Source organism: Xenopus tropicalis, chromosome 6 (genome assembly GCF_000004195.4).
Source record: "Xenopus tropicalis strain Nigerian chromosome 6, UCB_Xtro_10.0, whole genome shotgun sequence".
Taxonomy (NCBI): Eukaryota; Metazoa; Chordata; class Amphibia; order Anura; family Pipidae; genus Xenopus; species Xenopus tropicalis.
In genome coordinates this window covers 12,637,574-12,654,048 of record NC_030682.2, presented here as the reverse complement: position 1 = coordinate 12,654,048, position 16,475 = coordinate 12,637,574, and the positions used below count along the sequence as shown (strand labels likewise).

The following is a 16,475-nucleotide window of genomic DNA, read 5'->3' as shown; positions in this document are numbered from 1 at the left end:
AATAAAAGTACATTCCCAAGTGCCTGGGACAGGGAGATGGGCCCCAATCAGGCCAGATACAAAGCAACACATGTGTGTGTGGGGGGGGGGGGGGGTGATAAACATAATCAGCTCCTCGGGGAAGGAATGTGCCCGGCTGCACCAAAGTATTCGAGCCTTACAGGCTGCCGTAGGTGAATACTGACATTGTTGGCAATCTGCTCTGTGAGTGATGAAATATTCTGATTTATATCCCAATGTTCTGTGCACACACCCCCATTCCCTGGAAATACGTGCAATATTCCTCGGTGGCACCTAAAATGAGAGCCGGCGTGCTGCAGTGAGCAGCTGGGGGGCCTTGGGGGTGCCATCTGTAGGCCAGAGCCAAATTGGAACCGCCGCGATTGGGCATTTTTTGCACTGGCTAAAGTATTGGGCGAATAGCTGTGGGTGCCTCTCATCTCTAGACACTGTTCTTTGCACTCCATGCAGAGAGTAACCAGCCTGAGGGGACAGGGGGCACAGGTTCAGTTAAATGAGCACTAAGGGGCACCTCTTAGCACTTGCCCCCCTGGGCTAGTAAATGAGGCCCCTAGAGTTACATCATAGCGCTGCCCCCAAAATCTCAAGCACACCCCTGAACATCACTGACCCCTCCTGGCATCAAGGGGGTCCTGACTGATGGGCTAATAATTTGGGGGAGGGCCCTGCTACCTTAGCAGTATGGGCCCCCCCATATTCCTGGTGGTTGCCCCACAAGTCAGGACACATAGACACAGACAATTTTGTAGGCATTCAGCTATTCAATTCAACACTCAGATCAGAGGTGGCGCTGTTCTGCTGTGGTCTATGGCAATTATCAGCCACTGACCACAGGTAAAAGTGTGTACTGCAAGTAACAGTGGGTTCTGAGCCATGAAACTTCCCAATGAAGAGGTCAGAGAGTCACAAGACTCTCCCTATTGAAAAGGATCTCTTTGCCTTTAAATGAGAAAGGAAGCGCTGACAATAAGCCTATGGTGTCACTATCTGTGTCACTATCAGTACAAAGTATCTCAGTCTGATCTGTGGTTTCCCTGCTCGCAGTTCTGCGCCACTCACACTAACATACAGGGAGGTGGGGTTTGGCACCTTATAATTGTTGAATAAACGTTAACTGTCTCATATATCCGGCTTGGAAATTATAAGCATAAGTGTTTATCTGCAATTGTATTTCCTCTGTCAAAGCCCAGTTCAGTGTGAAGGCACAATGGGAGCTGCCATACTGCTTGGCTCGGCCGCTGTCATGTCTACTAGCAGTGTCACATTTAAAGGGCAACTGTCAGCTTCTCCCTCTCCTGCCATTTCTGAGATGCTTCATGTAAAATAATTTTCATCTCATATGTTCCCTATAAAAGGAATCTGCTGCTGGCAGCAGGTGGATAGTGGTACTGCAGGTACAAATTGGGTTATACCCCCCATAGTGCCGGGGGTGGGGGCACAAGAACACAAAGAACAGGAAGCAGAGTTCTATAGGAATACACTCATAAACCTCTGATAAAGTAACTGTACAAACATATATAAAGGGCTCCCCATTTATAGCCAAAGGGCCATGGATTGGACACTTAGTGCTCGGGGCCCAGGGCTGCTGGCCCTTAGTACATCTGCAAGGCACCGGGTTTAATCACACACATGAGCACCAGAGCTTCTCAGAGCCGCACCCTCCCCAATCAATGAGATCACTGGCCCCGCTGATGTCACCGTGACTGAGAAAATGACCTTTCAAACTGAAGCGGCTTCTACAGACAGGTTCCACTTCACTGGCAACAAGGAAGCAGTCTCTGCGCATGGGATAGTAGCTGGGCACGGCTGTAGGGGGCTGCTGTACATCAGGTGCAAGCCATCCCAAATAGGGTCAAAACCCTCACCCCCTTTTACTACCTGCTGTGAAATCCCACCATTATATGTGCATATATACATACTGTATGGCTATAGAGAGAGCACTGCAGCCTTATACAGGTGCAAGTGCTCATTAATAATAGGCCATGCAGCTAGGGGGTTTTATAAAAGGCCAGAAACCTTGCAGCTACGGGGTTTTATAAATAGCAGCCACGCAGCTAGAGGGGGGTTAATAAATGGCCTGCAGCCATGTAAATAGGGGGTTTTATAAATAGCCAGGAGTCATGCAGCTAGGGGTTTTAATAAATGGCCAGCAGCCATGCAGCTAGGGGGTTTTATAATTGGCCAGCAGTCACGCAGCTAGGGGGTTTTATAAATGGCCAGCAGTCACGCAGCTAGGGAGTTTAATAAATGGCCAGCAGTCATGCAGCTAGGGGGGTTTTATAAATAGCCAGTAGCCATGCAGCTAGGGGGTTTAATAAATGGCCAGCAGTCACGCAGCTACGGGGGTTTTATAAATAGCCAGCAGCCATGCAGCTAGGGGGTTTAATAAATGGCCAGCAGTCACGCAACTAGGGGGCTTTATAAATAGCCAGCAGCCATGCAGCTAGGGAGTTTAATAAATGGCCAGCAGTCACGCAGCTAGGGGGGTTTTATAAATAGCCAGCAGTCACGCAGCTAGGGAGTTTTATAAATTGCCAGCAGTCACGCAGCTAGGGGGTTTAATAAATGGCCAGCAGCCATAGCGGGGGGGGGGGGTTATAAATGCCCAGCAGCCATGCAGCTAGGGGTTTTTTATATATGGCTATCATTAAAGGGATGAGACCCCCTATATATTCCATTGCTTGGGTGAACTTTCTGTGGAACACCATGAAGGGATGTTACAGGTCACACAGCAATGAAATGGGGGAATATGTATAAATACAAATTACCCACACACCCTTACCTTGTTGGGGTGCAGCGCTATCTCCCATTCACAGTGCTCCATCACCCCCGGGACCGTGTTGCACACAGACATCTCTCAATGTACACAGGGAGGCTGAAGAGCAGGCATGTGGGTGCAACCTAAGTCCAGGTGAGGTCGGTAGGATGAGACCAAGTAAGTCCGGGCCAGAAGCATGCAGCCTCGGGCATGAAGGAAAGGGCCAGAGTGAAGGAATGAGAGAAGAAATAAAGAAGCGGAGGCCAGGAAATGCACAGTCACAGCAGCCGACAGTAACACTTCCTCTGTTATTGGTACAAGCAAACCACGGCTGCAACAGGAGGAACACACAGCTCAGAGCACCAACTCCCACTGGGTCCCACCGAGGGGCTCCTCTCCAACTAAAAGCCCCCCCAACAGGCTGAACAGTAAGCCTATTAGGTGGGTGCAGTCAGGACAAGAGAAAGGCTGTTGAACATTAGGGAAGTGCAATTGAAAGCACTTTTACTGCTTCCACTTCCAACAAGTTTCCTTTCCTCACCCAGGGCACCTGTTGCACAGACAGGGGGGCTCAATTGGGCTTTGCCCCTATGGTTGGGAAGTGGCAAGGTCTGTGGTTAATAGGGCACCCCAAACCAAAAGGAGCTTCTCCATAGCCCCCACCAAAGGGCCAGGCAGGTCGGAGCACTGACAGGAATGGAAATAGCCCAATCACTCCTCTATGAACATCGCGGGGTTCAGGGATAGGCCAGCCCAGATAATAAAGACGGATCTCTAAAAACTACCGGCAATGTAATGGGACAGAATTCCTTTATAAAGCAAAGCACGTATTGGCCAGTAGAGGGCATTAATTAATGAGTTTGCTTTTTTGGCACAAGAAATACATGGAATGAATACTGTGGCACCATAGGTATGCCCTCTGTACTCAGCACAGATTGCCAGGAAAAGCCTGCACCATCAGACTGAACTGGGCTCATTCCCACAAAGATGCCATGCAGTTACGCCACCATTGCTAGGCCCCTATATATATATATATATATATATATAAAGCAAGACAGTGAGCTGCACACACCAGGACTTGGCAAAAAAATGATAAGTTTATTTAAGCAAAGAAATCCAACGTTTCGAGCACTAACTGTGCTCTTCCTCAGGGAAAAAACCCGTTTTTTTCCCTGAGGAAGAGCACAGTTAGTGTCGAAATGTTGGATTTCTTTGCTTAAATAAACTTATCATTTTTTTGCCAAGTCCTGGTGTGTGCAGCTCACTGTCTTGCTTTATATATTTTTGCTAGCACCCTGGGCATTTGAACTTTAATAGGGTGTGCTCCGTTTGTTCCTGTATATATATATATGTGTGTGCGGCACTCTGTTCTTCATTTATATATATATATATATATATATATATATATATATAATAAGCACAAGAGAGTCATTTCAGGTCCTTTAGCTTCGGCTTATTTTAAGTTGGGCAAAAGTATCTGGACCCCTGCCTGTCCAACATCTCAACCCCAGCCAAGGGCATTTATATGAAATTGCCCCTCCCTTTGCTGCTATAACAGCCCTTACTCTTCTGTGCAGGTTCCCACTATATGTTGGAACGTTGTTGGTGGGATTTGCTTCCATTCAGCCAGAGCATTAGAGCATTAGTGAGGTTGGGCACCAATACTGGGGTTCAAGCCATGCTAGGGGTTCGATTGGGTTAAGGTCAGGGCTCTGTGCAGTCAGGTTCTTTTTATCGGTACTGATCGGTGGCTTTGTGCGTGGGGGCATTATTGTGCTGACACAGGAAAGGCCCCCAAACTGTTCCACAAAGTAGGAAGCACAGAACTGCTTTTAGTGAAACCAAAGACAATTCATTTCTCCTCCACCAACATTAGGCATTTAGGCAGGTAGTTTATTGCTGGCATCCACAAACCCCAGACTTCTCAATCAGAGAGCCCGATGGTGTAGTACAATCATGCCAAGGAACAAGTTTCCAATGCTCCAGAGACCACTGGCAGAAACCTTTACACCAAGAGCTCAGTAACCTACTATGTGGTGCCATCATAGGCTTCTGCCTTTCCAACAAGTGTGGATAGTGCATGGTGACACTAGGCTTTAGTGTGGAAACCCATGGCATTATGGAACAATAAGGGCATATCATTTTTAGGCACTGTACCTCTTGGTCCTTGGAGGATCCTTTCTATTTGTTTGTGGGACCAACCAATCCATAGTCGGTTTACTTACAGTTACCCCAGGCTGCTCCATTTGGGCAGAACTTGGACAAAGAATTGTTGGAAAGGCGGCACCCTACCATGGCACCACATTAAAAGTCACCAAGCTCTTTAGTAAGACCCATTCTATAGCAAATGTTTGTGCAGTGTTAGCCATGATGGTGCCCAAATTAGCCGATTCCACTAATTAGAAAAGATAGCCGTGGCCATATAGTGTTGTAAGTCAGATGAATGCATCAAACAGAACCGGCAGCTGTTCCCTTTAACTTGTGACTGATCCAAAGCACAATAAATGAACCCGCTAACCCAGCAAACTCACACCCAGCGGTATTTGGGCTAAACCCTGGGATTATACCGTATATATATTTATATATTAATACTGGCTTTACCTGATTCTTTCTATAAACTATGTACACACTACGTGTCAGGGCGGAACCTTCCGCTACTCTGTGATAGAAAGAACCCACTGCCCTGCCAGTGTCTAGATTTGTTCTGAGGGTTTGTATGCCCTTTAGTGGCAGAGCTATAGGGGGAATAAGTGAAATCCATAGGGTCACTGGAGCAAGGTTTGCCGAAGGCACAAAGGCAATGGCAGCCATGCATGAAATGCGGCGCAGGAATTGCGCAATGGGCAGGGATGGAGAATGTATGTGGGCTTATGGAACCAAAGCCGGGTCGCACCATGACACAGTACAAAGGTGACCCTCCCTACCAGATAACTATCTGATGAGTGTGCTGCACCCGCGCAGGATATTGTGGTGATAACGTGCGTGCGACCCATTCTGCTTGTGCTGACACATCTCCTTTCTTCTTCCGAACGGCACCGATTTGCACAACCGCATAACAAAACAACAACAAGGCACTTTCATTTCACACACTCACATTTCCCACGTTTGCTCTCTAGGGATTGGGAGGGCAGCTGATACAGCAGGGCATATTAGTACTGAGCACCCACTGATGATCTGCTCAGGCCATACATGTCCATGCTGAGCAAGCAATATGGTATCCCCGACCCACGTTACTAAGGCAGATACAGCACTTTGTGCAGAACATGATGAGCCCTACTGTCTTGCTGTACATTATTATAGGGGGGAGTGTACTTTACTCTCTGGGGGCAATAATCTAATTGCTATTTATATACCTAACAGGGCAATACACTGAATGTACAATTCCATAACAACACACAATATTCAAATATAAAAACTGGGCCATGGCAATAATCTGCTCACCATGCTAAGCTCCACCCCATTTCTTCCACATGGTTGGGGGTGTGGCAATCTGTTAATTAATGATTACAAATAATGAAATAGTTATCTGTATATATAATTGCTATGTTGCAGTGCTGGTCCTTTTCTATTCCCTGCCCTGGGGGCACTGGCATATGAAACAATGTAACACAAGGCAGCAGCCTGACATATTGGAAAGTTGCTTAGAATTATCTTTTATTAGGCCAAAAAATATTTTTTGGGTTGACGGATCGTTTAAACAATCAAATTATCCCAATATTGTCCATCTTAGGTTGGCATAATGGGAGAAGATCCACTCATTTGCTGACCTTGCAACGTGTATGGCAACCATTACTCATATTCCTTAACCTCCACGTTGATTGGCCACTTTTATTGCAGTTTCTGAAAAGCCTAAGGCACCCCGGAACCCTCTCAGAATTACCATTTAGTGCCAGCTTATGAAAAATCTGGGGGGTAGGCATATTATTTTCCTTCTAGAAGCTTTCCACTACCACCACTAGGAAAATAAAGGGCAAACAAACCACTATTAAAGCTTGCATAATAATATGATGTCAGTATAACATAAATTGCAACCACAAATGTCTTCACATAACAAACCGCACCAATCTGCTCCACTTTCTGACTGAACCAACTCCACCCAGCGACCCAAACACTGAGCAAAGGAAAGAGCTAGAGGAGAGGCACCTATTGCTCGGCTTCCTCTTAAAGGGCCAGAGAATCTTTCCAGCTTCCAAACTATCAGCCAGTTTATAGTAAATCCAAGAAATGTGCCCTGATCTGAGATGGAGAAGAATTAAAAGCCACAAGATGGAGTATTTGCATTCCGAGGTGATAGGGCAACAGGGCAAACGGTAGGGCAAAAAGGGAAAGGTTATAGGGCAAAAGGGCAGACGGTAGGGCAAAAAGGGAAAGGTTATAGGGCAAAAGGGCAGACGGTAGGGCAAATGGGCAGACGACAGGGCAAAACGGGGAAGGTTATAGGGCAAAAAGGCAGACGGTAGGGCAAATAGGGGAAGATTGTAGGGCAAAAGGGCAGACGGTAGGGCAAATGGGGGAAGATTGTAGGGCAAAAAGGGGCAGACGGTAGGGCAAAACGGGGAAGGTTATAGGGCAAATGGGGGAAGATTGTAGGGCAAAAAGGGGAAGATTGTAGGGCAAAAAGGCAGACGGTAGGGCAAAACGGGGAAGGTTATAGGGCAAAAATGCAGACGGTAGGGCAAATGGGGGAAGATTGTAGGGCAAAAGGGCAGACGGTAGGGCAAAACGGGGAAGGTTATAGGGCAAAAGGGCAGACGGTAGGGCAAATGGGGAAGATTGTAGGGCAAAAGGGCAGACGGTAGGGCAAAACGGGGAAGGTTATAGGGCAAAATGGCAACAGAAATTTACTCAACAGAACAGAACCTGGGCAGATGGCAATGGTTAGCACTTACACTGCCATTCACAGCTCTCTAAAGAACACTATGTACTGGTGATACTGGTACTTTAAGGGAAACTAAACTCAGCTTTATAAATTTGTCGCAGTAACAATATTACACTTTCCCTGTTAAAATTTCCCTACTGCTATGGGAAACCCTACAGGTAGACGAGTCTGTACGAACTGTAAATGCAATCTGTTCCTGCTTTGCTTGGCTGTTTTGAGCTGGCCACGCCCATGGCCACGCCCATTTGTAGTCAGCTGATTTTCAGACGACAGGAGGTCATAAAGGGAGGGTATGGGAAGAAAAGGCAGACAATGGTTGGGAGAAACCACAAGGAGGGGCAGATTAACCTTTAGGGTACTGGCACACCTGGAGATTAGTCACTCGCAATAAATCTGTGCTACTGGGGGCGACTAATCTCCTGCAATGCTGCCCCACCGGCAATAATGCAACTCTCCAGAGCTAAAACATATGCAGTGATTTGTATTTCCAAAGTCACGTCACAAGGAAAATATTATAGGTGATGGGAAAGCCCTTTAATAGGAATTCTTTATTCATTTTGTAAGGTGTGCAGTTCTATACAGGGAACCCTGAGTATCACTCATGTATTATAAGGGATAATGTACCCCCTACTGTAAATGATAAGGATATTAGCAGTCACTGAGGGGTTCTGTGCCCATATAAAGGCACAAGGCTGCAGGCTGAGTTATACAGGGAACTCTGAGTATCACTCATGTATTATAAGGGATAATGTACCCCCTACTGTAAATGATAAGGATATTAGCAGTCACTGAGGGGTTCTGTGCCCATATAAAGGCACAAGGCTGCAGGCTGAGTTATACAGGGAACTCTGAGTATCACTCATGTATTATAAGGGATAATGTACCCCCTACTGTAAATGATAAGGATATTAGCAGTCACTGAGGGGTTCTGTGCCCATATAAAGGCACAAGGCTGCAGGCTGAGTTATACAGGGAACTCTGAGTATCACTCATGTATTATAAGGGATAATGTACCCCCTACTGTAAATGATAAGGATATTAGCAGTCACTGAGGGGTTCTGTGCCCATATAAAGGCACAAGGCTGCAGGCTGAGTTATACAGGGAACTCTGAGTATCACTCATGTATTATAAGGGATAATGTACCCCCTACTGTAAATGATAAGGATATTAGCAGTCACTGAGGGGTTCTGTGCCCATATAAAGGCACAAGGCTGCAGGCTGAGTTATACAGGGAACTCTGAGTATCACTCATGTATTATAAGGGATAATGTACCCCCTACTGTAAATGATAAGGATATTAGCAGTCACTGAGGGGTTCTGTGCCCATATAAAGGCACAAGGCTGCAGGCTGAGTTTTACCGGGAACTCTGAGTATCACTCATGTATTATAAGGGATAATGTACCCCCTACTGTAAATGATAAGGATATTAGCAGTCACTGAGGGGTTCTGTGCCCATATAAAGGCACAAGGCTGCAGGCTGAGTTATACAGGGAACTCTGAGTATCACTCATGTATTATAAGGGATAATGTACCCCCTACTGTAAATGATAAGGATATTAGCAGTCACTGTGGGGTTCTGTGACCATATAAAGGCACAAGGCTGCAGGCTGAGTTATACAGGGAACTCTGAGTATCACTCATGTATTATAAGGGATAATGTACCCCCTACTGTAAATGATAAGGATATTAGCAGTCACTGTGGGGTTCTGTGACCATATAAAGGCACAAGGCTGCAGGCTGAGTTATACAGGGAACTCTGAGTATCACTCATGTATTATAAGGGATAATGTACCCCCTACTGTAAATGATAAGGATATTAGCAGTCACTGAGGGGTTCTGTGCCCATATAAAGGCACAAGGCTGCAGGCTGAGTTATACAGGGAACTCTGAGTATCACTCATGTATTATAAGGGATAATGTACCCCCTACTGTAAATGATAAGGATATTAGCAGTCACTGAGGGGTTCTGTGCCCATATAAAGGCACAAGGCTGCAGGCTGAGTTATACAGGGAACTCTGAGTATCACTCATGTATTATAAGGGATAATGTACCCCCTACTGTAAATGATAAGGATATTAGCAGTCACTGAGGGGTTCTGTGCCCATATAAAGGCACAAGGCTGCAGGCTGAGTTATACAGGGAACTCTGAGTATCACTCATGTATTATAAGGGGTAATGTACCCCCTACTGTAAATGATAAGGATATTAGCAGTCACTGAGGGGTTCTGTGCCCATATAAAGGCACAAGGCTGCAGGCTGAGTTATACAGGGAACTCTGAGTATCACTCATGTATTATAAGGGATAATGTAACCCCTACTGTAAATGATAAGGATATTAGCAGTCACTGAGGGGTTCTGTGCCCATATAAAGGCACAAGGCTGCAGGCTGAGTTATACAGGGAACTCTGAGTATCACTCATGTATTATAAGGGGTAATGTACCCCCTACTGTAAATGATAAGGATATTAGCAGTCACTGAGGGGTTCTGTGCCCATATAAAGGCACAAGGCTGCAGACTGAGTTATACAGGGATAATGTACCCCCTACTGTAAATGATAAGGATATTAGAAGTCACCGAGGGGTTCTAGTACTACTTAATAACTAATTATAAACCTGCTACAACATAGAAAGCAGAACAAGACAAACTTTTAGTTAGGTAAGGCATTAACCATGTATACAAGGAACAAAAAGGTTACAAAAAAAAGGTTAAAGCCCATTGCAACACTTAGTAATATCAGTCCATTTACTACATTTCCTTGTGGACTAAACCCTGCCCACTATTCAGCTTGGGGATGGCATTGGTCAGTGGGGTAGAGCATGCAAATTAAGTGTACAGCAATAGACTGCTCCCCCTTATGGAACATAGACAGTATGACAAGTAAAGGTGAAAGTGACAGTTTCTGGGCACGGGAGAGTTAATAAATAGGCAGCAAACAAGCAGCCATCGGGGAGCGCTACGCTGGTCACTATTTACTGAACTTTGCTCTACATTTGTTGTTAATGGGCTGTGAAAGGCCTCGGAGCTCAGCAGGGCAGATTGGTAAACACTTCAGAGAGCAGCAGGCCGAGCCCTGACTGCCAGACCCCTCTGTCATTAGCTCTTATGTACCAAGGGCCTTTATTGGTTACCCACGCTGCCCCGGGCCCCCTGAGTGACAGATCTGTGGGCTCTGGGCCAGTTGTTCTGTTTTAAAGTAACTGTAGCACCGAGGGCCCAAACAGATGAAAAGGAGACAGTATTAAATTGTAGGTACTGCAGGGGTGGCACTTGTAGCGCCATAAAGGATAAGTAAACCTTGAAAATAAATGAATGTAAAATTGATGAGAGTGCTATTCTGAGCACTTTTGCATTTGACATTCATTATTTATTTTTTTAATTCCAAGATATTAAGGTTAAAGTACTGCCTTTATGAATAAATGATGTCAAAACACCTGCTGGTCAGTTTCAGACCATGACGCTGGCGAGGAGGATGAAGAGAAAGAACTGATCCGATGGTCTTCTGGTTAGGAAAAGCATTAGAAACCTCAGATAACTGTTTTCACATCTTTCCTAAGCAGTAGAACATCGGAGCAGCTCGCTTTCCTTTTTCTGAAAAGTCCTCAACAGCATCATGGTCAGAAACTGCCCAGCAGGTGGCGCTGTTGTGACAAAATTCATTCATATTGACAGTATTTTAACCCTTGCGATTGCAAAAAAACTCTCATCATTTACTTATTTTAAAGATTTACCTATCCTATAAATATATATGGGAAGCAATGGCTATAGGGCGGATAGAAGTAGTCCTGTTCTAGAACAAAGAGTTCTAGTTCTAGCGGGTTGCAGATGGGTTCGGACCCCAGCAGTGCATTATCCAAGGACAGTACCAACTCTGCTATTAGGGGGTGCTGCTAGCTTTATGACATCCCTTTCCCTAGTGGGTTCATATTGCCCAATAGGGCACTTGGGTGGCAATTGGGGGCTAAGGGTGCTCTTGGCAGAGAGGGGACCATTAGCTCTTTTCACAGATTATGGGGAGAGGGGGCAGCATTGTTTTCTATGGAGCGATAAAGATAGGAGGCCCAGGAACGTGGCATAATTTGTACTGTTATAAGAGAAGCTCCTTTAATAATTGACAAGATCCGCACCATCCCCGGCTCACCTTACACACAGAAGGGCCTTCATGTAAACAACTCTGCAGGAACTGCCCAATGTACTGACCCATACATACACTCTAAATCAGGCACAAGCCTAGTTTTTTAGGAAAAAATATCTACTAGGAATAAAATAGAATATGAGAGCAATGAACCGTACATCCTCAACCACAACTATCTAACAACCTATAAGCATGGTAATTTCTTTGTACTAAGCACAATTCAGCAGGAACAGCCCCCTAAGTTTGCTCATAGCCTGTACAGAGAGATACCATAAACTATGGCACATAGGGATTCCCCTGTACTAAGCACAATTCAGCAGGAACAGCCCCCTAAGTTTGCTCATAGCCTGTACAGAGAGATACCATAATACTATGGCACATAGGGTTTCCCATGTACTAAGCACAATTCAGCAGGAACAGCCCCCTAAGTTTGCTCATAGCCTGTACAGAGAGATACCATAAAACTATGGCCGGATAGGGATTCCCCTGTACTAAGCACAATTCAGCAGGAACAGCCCCCTAAGATTGCTCATAGCCTATATAGAGAGATACCATAAACTATGGCAGCATAGGGATTCCCCTGTACTAAGCACAATTCAGCAGGAACAGCCCCCTAAGTTTGCTCATAGCCTGTACAGAGAGATACCATAAAACTATGGCACATAGGGATTCCCCTGTACTAAGCACAATTCAGCAGGAACAGCCCCCTAAGTTTGCTCATAGCCTGTACAGAGAGATACCATAAAACTATGGCAGCATAGGGATTCCCCTGTACTAAGCACAATTCAGCAGGAACAGCCCCCTAAGTTTGCTTATAGCCTGTACAGAGAGATACCATAAAACTATGGCAGCATAGTGATTCCCTGTACTAAGCACAATTCAGCAGGAACAGCAGCACAATGGGCCATTCATTATGAGCATAACCAGACAAGGCTTTAGTTGCTACATACAATGAATACAACGTAGTACGTATTTTTATTTGCTCTCTTAGCTAAGCAGCACATGGTGAGTAATGAAAATAAAACAATACCCTACAAACCCAGGAAGACTGATCTGTGATAAAACATGTAATTAAATTCATGTATTTGCTGCAATGGGACGGTGCTTTCCTATTCTGCAGAATAATTAGTGACACAAGGAAATGTTCCTTCATTGAAATTAAGACACAGCCGGGTAGTCACACAGCAATAGAAGCAGCTGCAGAAATGATCCCATGTAATAAAGTCCTATTAGAAGGGTAAACACCCCCTTGGCATTCTGGGTAAATGTTGCATTCAGATATAAGGGCAGAGTAGCCAGCCTGACACTTAGGTGGGGACAGGGCAGGACAAATGCACAGATATAATGGGATTGTGTAACACTAACGGGCCTGATAGATGGGGAATAACCAATCATAAGGAAGGAGCATGCCCCCGGGGAATATGCAGGGATTTGATTAATTACCGGGCAAATGTTACTGTCTAATTGCATAGCAATGTATACTGTGTATGTGTCTGTCTCTACTTCCTTTGCATGGGGGGAGTGTATTTCCTGGAACCCATGTGTCTGTCTCTACTCCTTTGCATGGGGGGGGAGTGTATTTCCTGGAACTCATGTGTCTGTCTCTACTTCCTTTGAATGGGGGGGGGGGGGGTGGTGTATTTCCTGGAACTCATGTGTCTGTCTCTACTTCCTTTGCATGGGGGGAGTGTATTTCCTGGAACCCATGTGTCTGTCTCTACTTCCTTTGCATGGGGGGAGTGTATTTCCTGGAACTCATGTGTCTGTCTCTACTTCCTTTGCATGGGGGGAGTGTATTTCCTGGAACCCATGTGTCTGTCTCTACTTCCTTTGAATGGGGGGGGGGTGGTGTATTTCCTGGAACTCATGTGTCTGTCTCTACTTCCTTTGCATGGGGGGAGTGTATTCCCTGGAACCCATGTGTCTGTCTCTACTTCCTTTGCATGGGGGGAGCACATTTCCTGGAACCCATGTGTCTGTCTCTACTTCCTTTGCATTGGGGGAGTGTATTTCCTGGAACCCATGTGTCTGTCTCTACTTCCTTTGCATGGGGGGAGAGCATTTCCTGGAACCCATGTGTCTGCCTCTACTTCCTTTGCATAGGGGGAAGTGTATTCCCTGGAACCCATGTGTCTGTCTCTACTTCCTTTGCATAGGGGGGAGTGTATTCCCTGGAACCCATGTGTCTGTCTCTACTTCCTTTGCATAGGGGGAAGTGTATTCCCTGGAACCCATGTGTCTGTCTCTACTTCCTTTGCATGGGGGGAGTGTATTCCCTGGAACCCATGTGTCTGTCTCTACTTCCTTTGCATGGAGGGGGGAGTGTATTCCCTGGAACCCATGTGTCTGTCTCTACTTCCTTTGCATGGGGGGAGTGTATTCCCTGGAACCCATGTGTCTGCCTCTACTTCCTTTGCATGGGGGGGAGTGTATTTCCTGGAACCCATGTGTCTGTCTCTACTTCCTTTGCATAGGGGGAAGTGTATTCCCTGGAACCCATGTGTCTGTCTCTACTTCCTTTGCATGGGGGGAGTGTATTCCCTGGAACCCATGTGTCTGTCTCTACTTCCTTTGCATGGAGGGGGGAGTGTATTCCCTGGAACCCATGTGTCTGTCTCTACTTCCTTTGCATGGGGGGAGTGTATTCCCTGGAACCCATGTGTCTGTCTGTACTTCCTTTGCATGGGGGGAGCGTATTTCCTGGAACCCATGTGTCTGTCTCTACTTCCTTTGCATGGGGGGAGTGTATTTTCTGGAACCCATGTGTCTGTCTCTACTTCCTTTGCATGGGGGGAGAGCATTTCCTGGAACCCATGTGTCTGCTTCTACTTCCTTTGCATGGGGGAGCGCATTTCCTGTTACTCGGTTCTTTCATTTCATTAAGAAGCAAGTTATTTTTAAAGACAATAATCTGGTTACCGGGGTGATCAAGCAATAAGAAAATCATATTTTGGCTGATTATGAAGATGATATTGTATTAAATAGAGAGAATCCATCTCTGATATCTCCGCCCTTGATCAACAGTTAAACAAAGAACAATAGGGAGCAGAGCCTGGGAACATACTCTAACACAGGGGGTTAGTGAGTCAGGGACAGGGGTGTGGGTGCGCAGGAAACAAGAGGGTGCAGATACCTGGGGAAAGGGTGTGAGTAGGGTGCCACCTGGCTAATGACACGGATACCTGATGCCATTGTTGTTAATGGGGAAGAGATATACCGTTGCTGCCATAGTTTTATGGTATCTCTCTGTACAGGCTATGAGCAAACTTAGGGGGCTGTTCCTGCTGAATTGTGCTTAGTACAGGGGAATCCCTATGCTGCCATAGTTTTATGGTATCTCTCTGTACAGGCTATGAGCAAACTTAGGGGGCTGTTCCTGCTGAATTGTGCTTAGTACAGGGGAATCCCTATGCTGCCATAGTTTTATGGTATCTCTCTGTACAGGCTATGGGCAAACTTAGGGGGCTGTTCCTGCTGAATTGTGCTTAGTACAGGGGAATCCCTATGTGCCATAGTTTTATGGTATCTCTCTGTACAGGCTATGGGCAAACTTAGGGGGCTGTTCCTGCTGAATTGTGCTTAGTACAGGGGAATCCCTATGCTGCCATAGTTTTATGGTATCTCTCTGTACAGGCTATGAGCAAACTTAGGGGGCTGTTCCTGCTGAATTGTGCTTAGTACAGGGGAATCCCTATGCTGCCATAATTTTATGGTATCTCTCTGTACAGGCTATGGGCAAACTTAGGGGGCTGTTCCTGCTGAATTGTGCTTAGTACAGGGGAATCCCTATGCTGCCATAGTTTTATGGTATCTTCTTATGGTCTCAGCTATAAATATTGGCTAAGTGAGATTAGACATATCAAAGCCATCAGGCAGCAAGACCATGCTTATTATTTCAATCCCGTAATCCATAACAACCAATCAGCAGTTAGTTAGCAGTTTACAACTCCTACTGTTAAACTAAAGCAAACCTCTCATTGGCTGCTACTGGGCTTGAGCGGAATTCCCCATGCCAGCACTTATTCCATTGGCCATACACAGACCAACATCCAGTCATTTGGCCGTACAACTGAACAAACCAATCTTTGACCCTCCGGCCTATAACTGGTTCTAAGGAGAGGGGATTGCTGTATGTGCCGGGTATGGGATCTGTTATGGGGAGGTTCTGTAAGCAAAGGGTTAAGGCTGCCTCACACACACCCTGCAATTAAAGTGCCGGTGAGCCTTGTGCAAACATAGGGCTACAGTTGGCGGCCATTGTGTTGCGCCACTAGCCACTAATGGGCCAGTATATTACATGCCGGCACCGTAGCCCACAGAGCTGTGAGTCAGGCCATAGCCCCCCCTCTGGGGTATTGTTCATAGAGCAAGAAATACAGGAGTGAGCCCAGGGGGGCACTGTACCCTACTCCTCTCTAATGGCTTCATTTGTATGTATAATGCCTGAGAGCACAGGCAGCACAGCTCATTATCTCTCCTAGCATTCAGAGGAATGTCAGGTCTAAACCATTCTCCTTGTTATAAGACAGCGGGGGGTACAGACGCACTACAGCCTGAGCCCATTTACAGCCGGACGCCTCACCTTTGCTAGTTGCGAGTGGAAGGGCGAGCAATAAAGGTTGAATATACAAAAAGGCAGCGCCACGAGAGCTCTGAGCACCCAGAGCCACGCAGGTATATG

At 46.0% G+C, this 16,475-nt stretch overlaps 1 protein-coding gene across 4 annotated transcripts in view; it reads right to left on the bottom strand.

Moving 5' to 3' along the window:
* The window catches only part of nbeal2 (neurobeachin like 2), a 93,397-nt gene that overhangs the window by 62,141 nt on the left and 14,781 nt on the right, over positions 1-16,475 (bottom strand). For 2 of the 4 annotated variants that reach the window (XM_031904164.1, XM_031904167.1), the window contains exon 1: positions 2,804-3,045. The exons of the other annotated variants lie outside the window; for them this stretch is intronic. In XM_031904164.1, coding sequence (XP_031760024.1) covers positions 2,804-2,875 — 72 coding nt within the window. In that variant the 5' untranslated portion in view covers positions 2,876-3,045. Of the gene's footprint in view, positions 1-2,803; positions 3,046-16,475 lie in introns of those variants that run through there. 4 annotated transcript variants of the gene reach the window in all.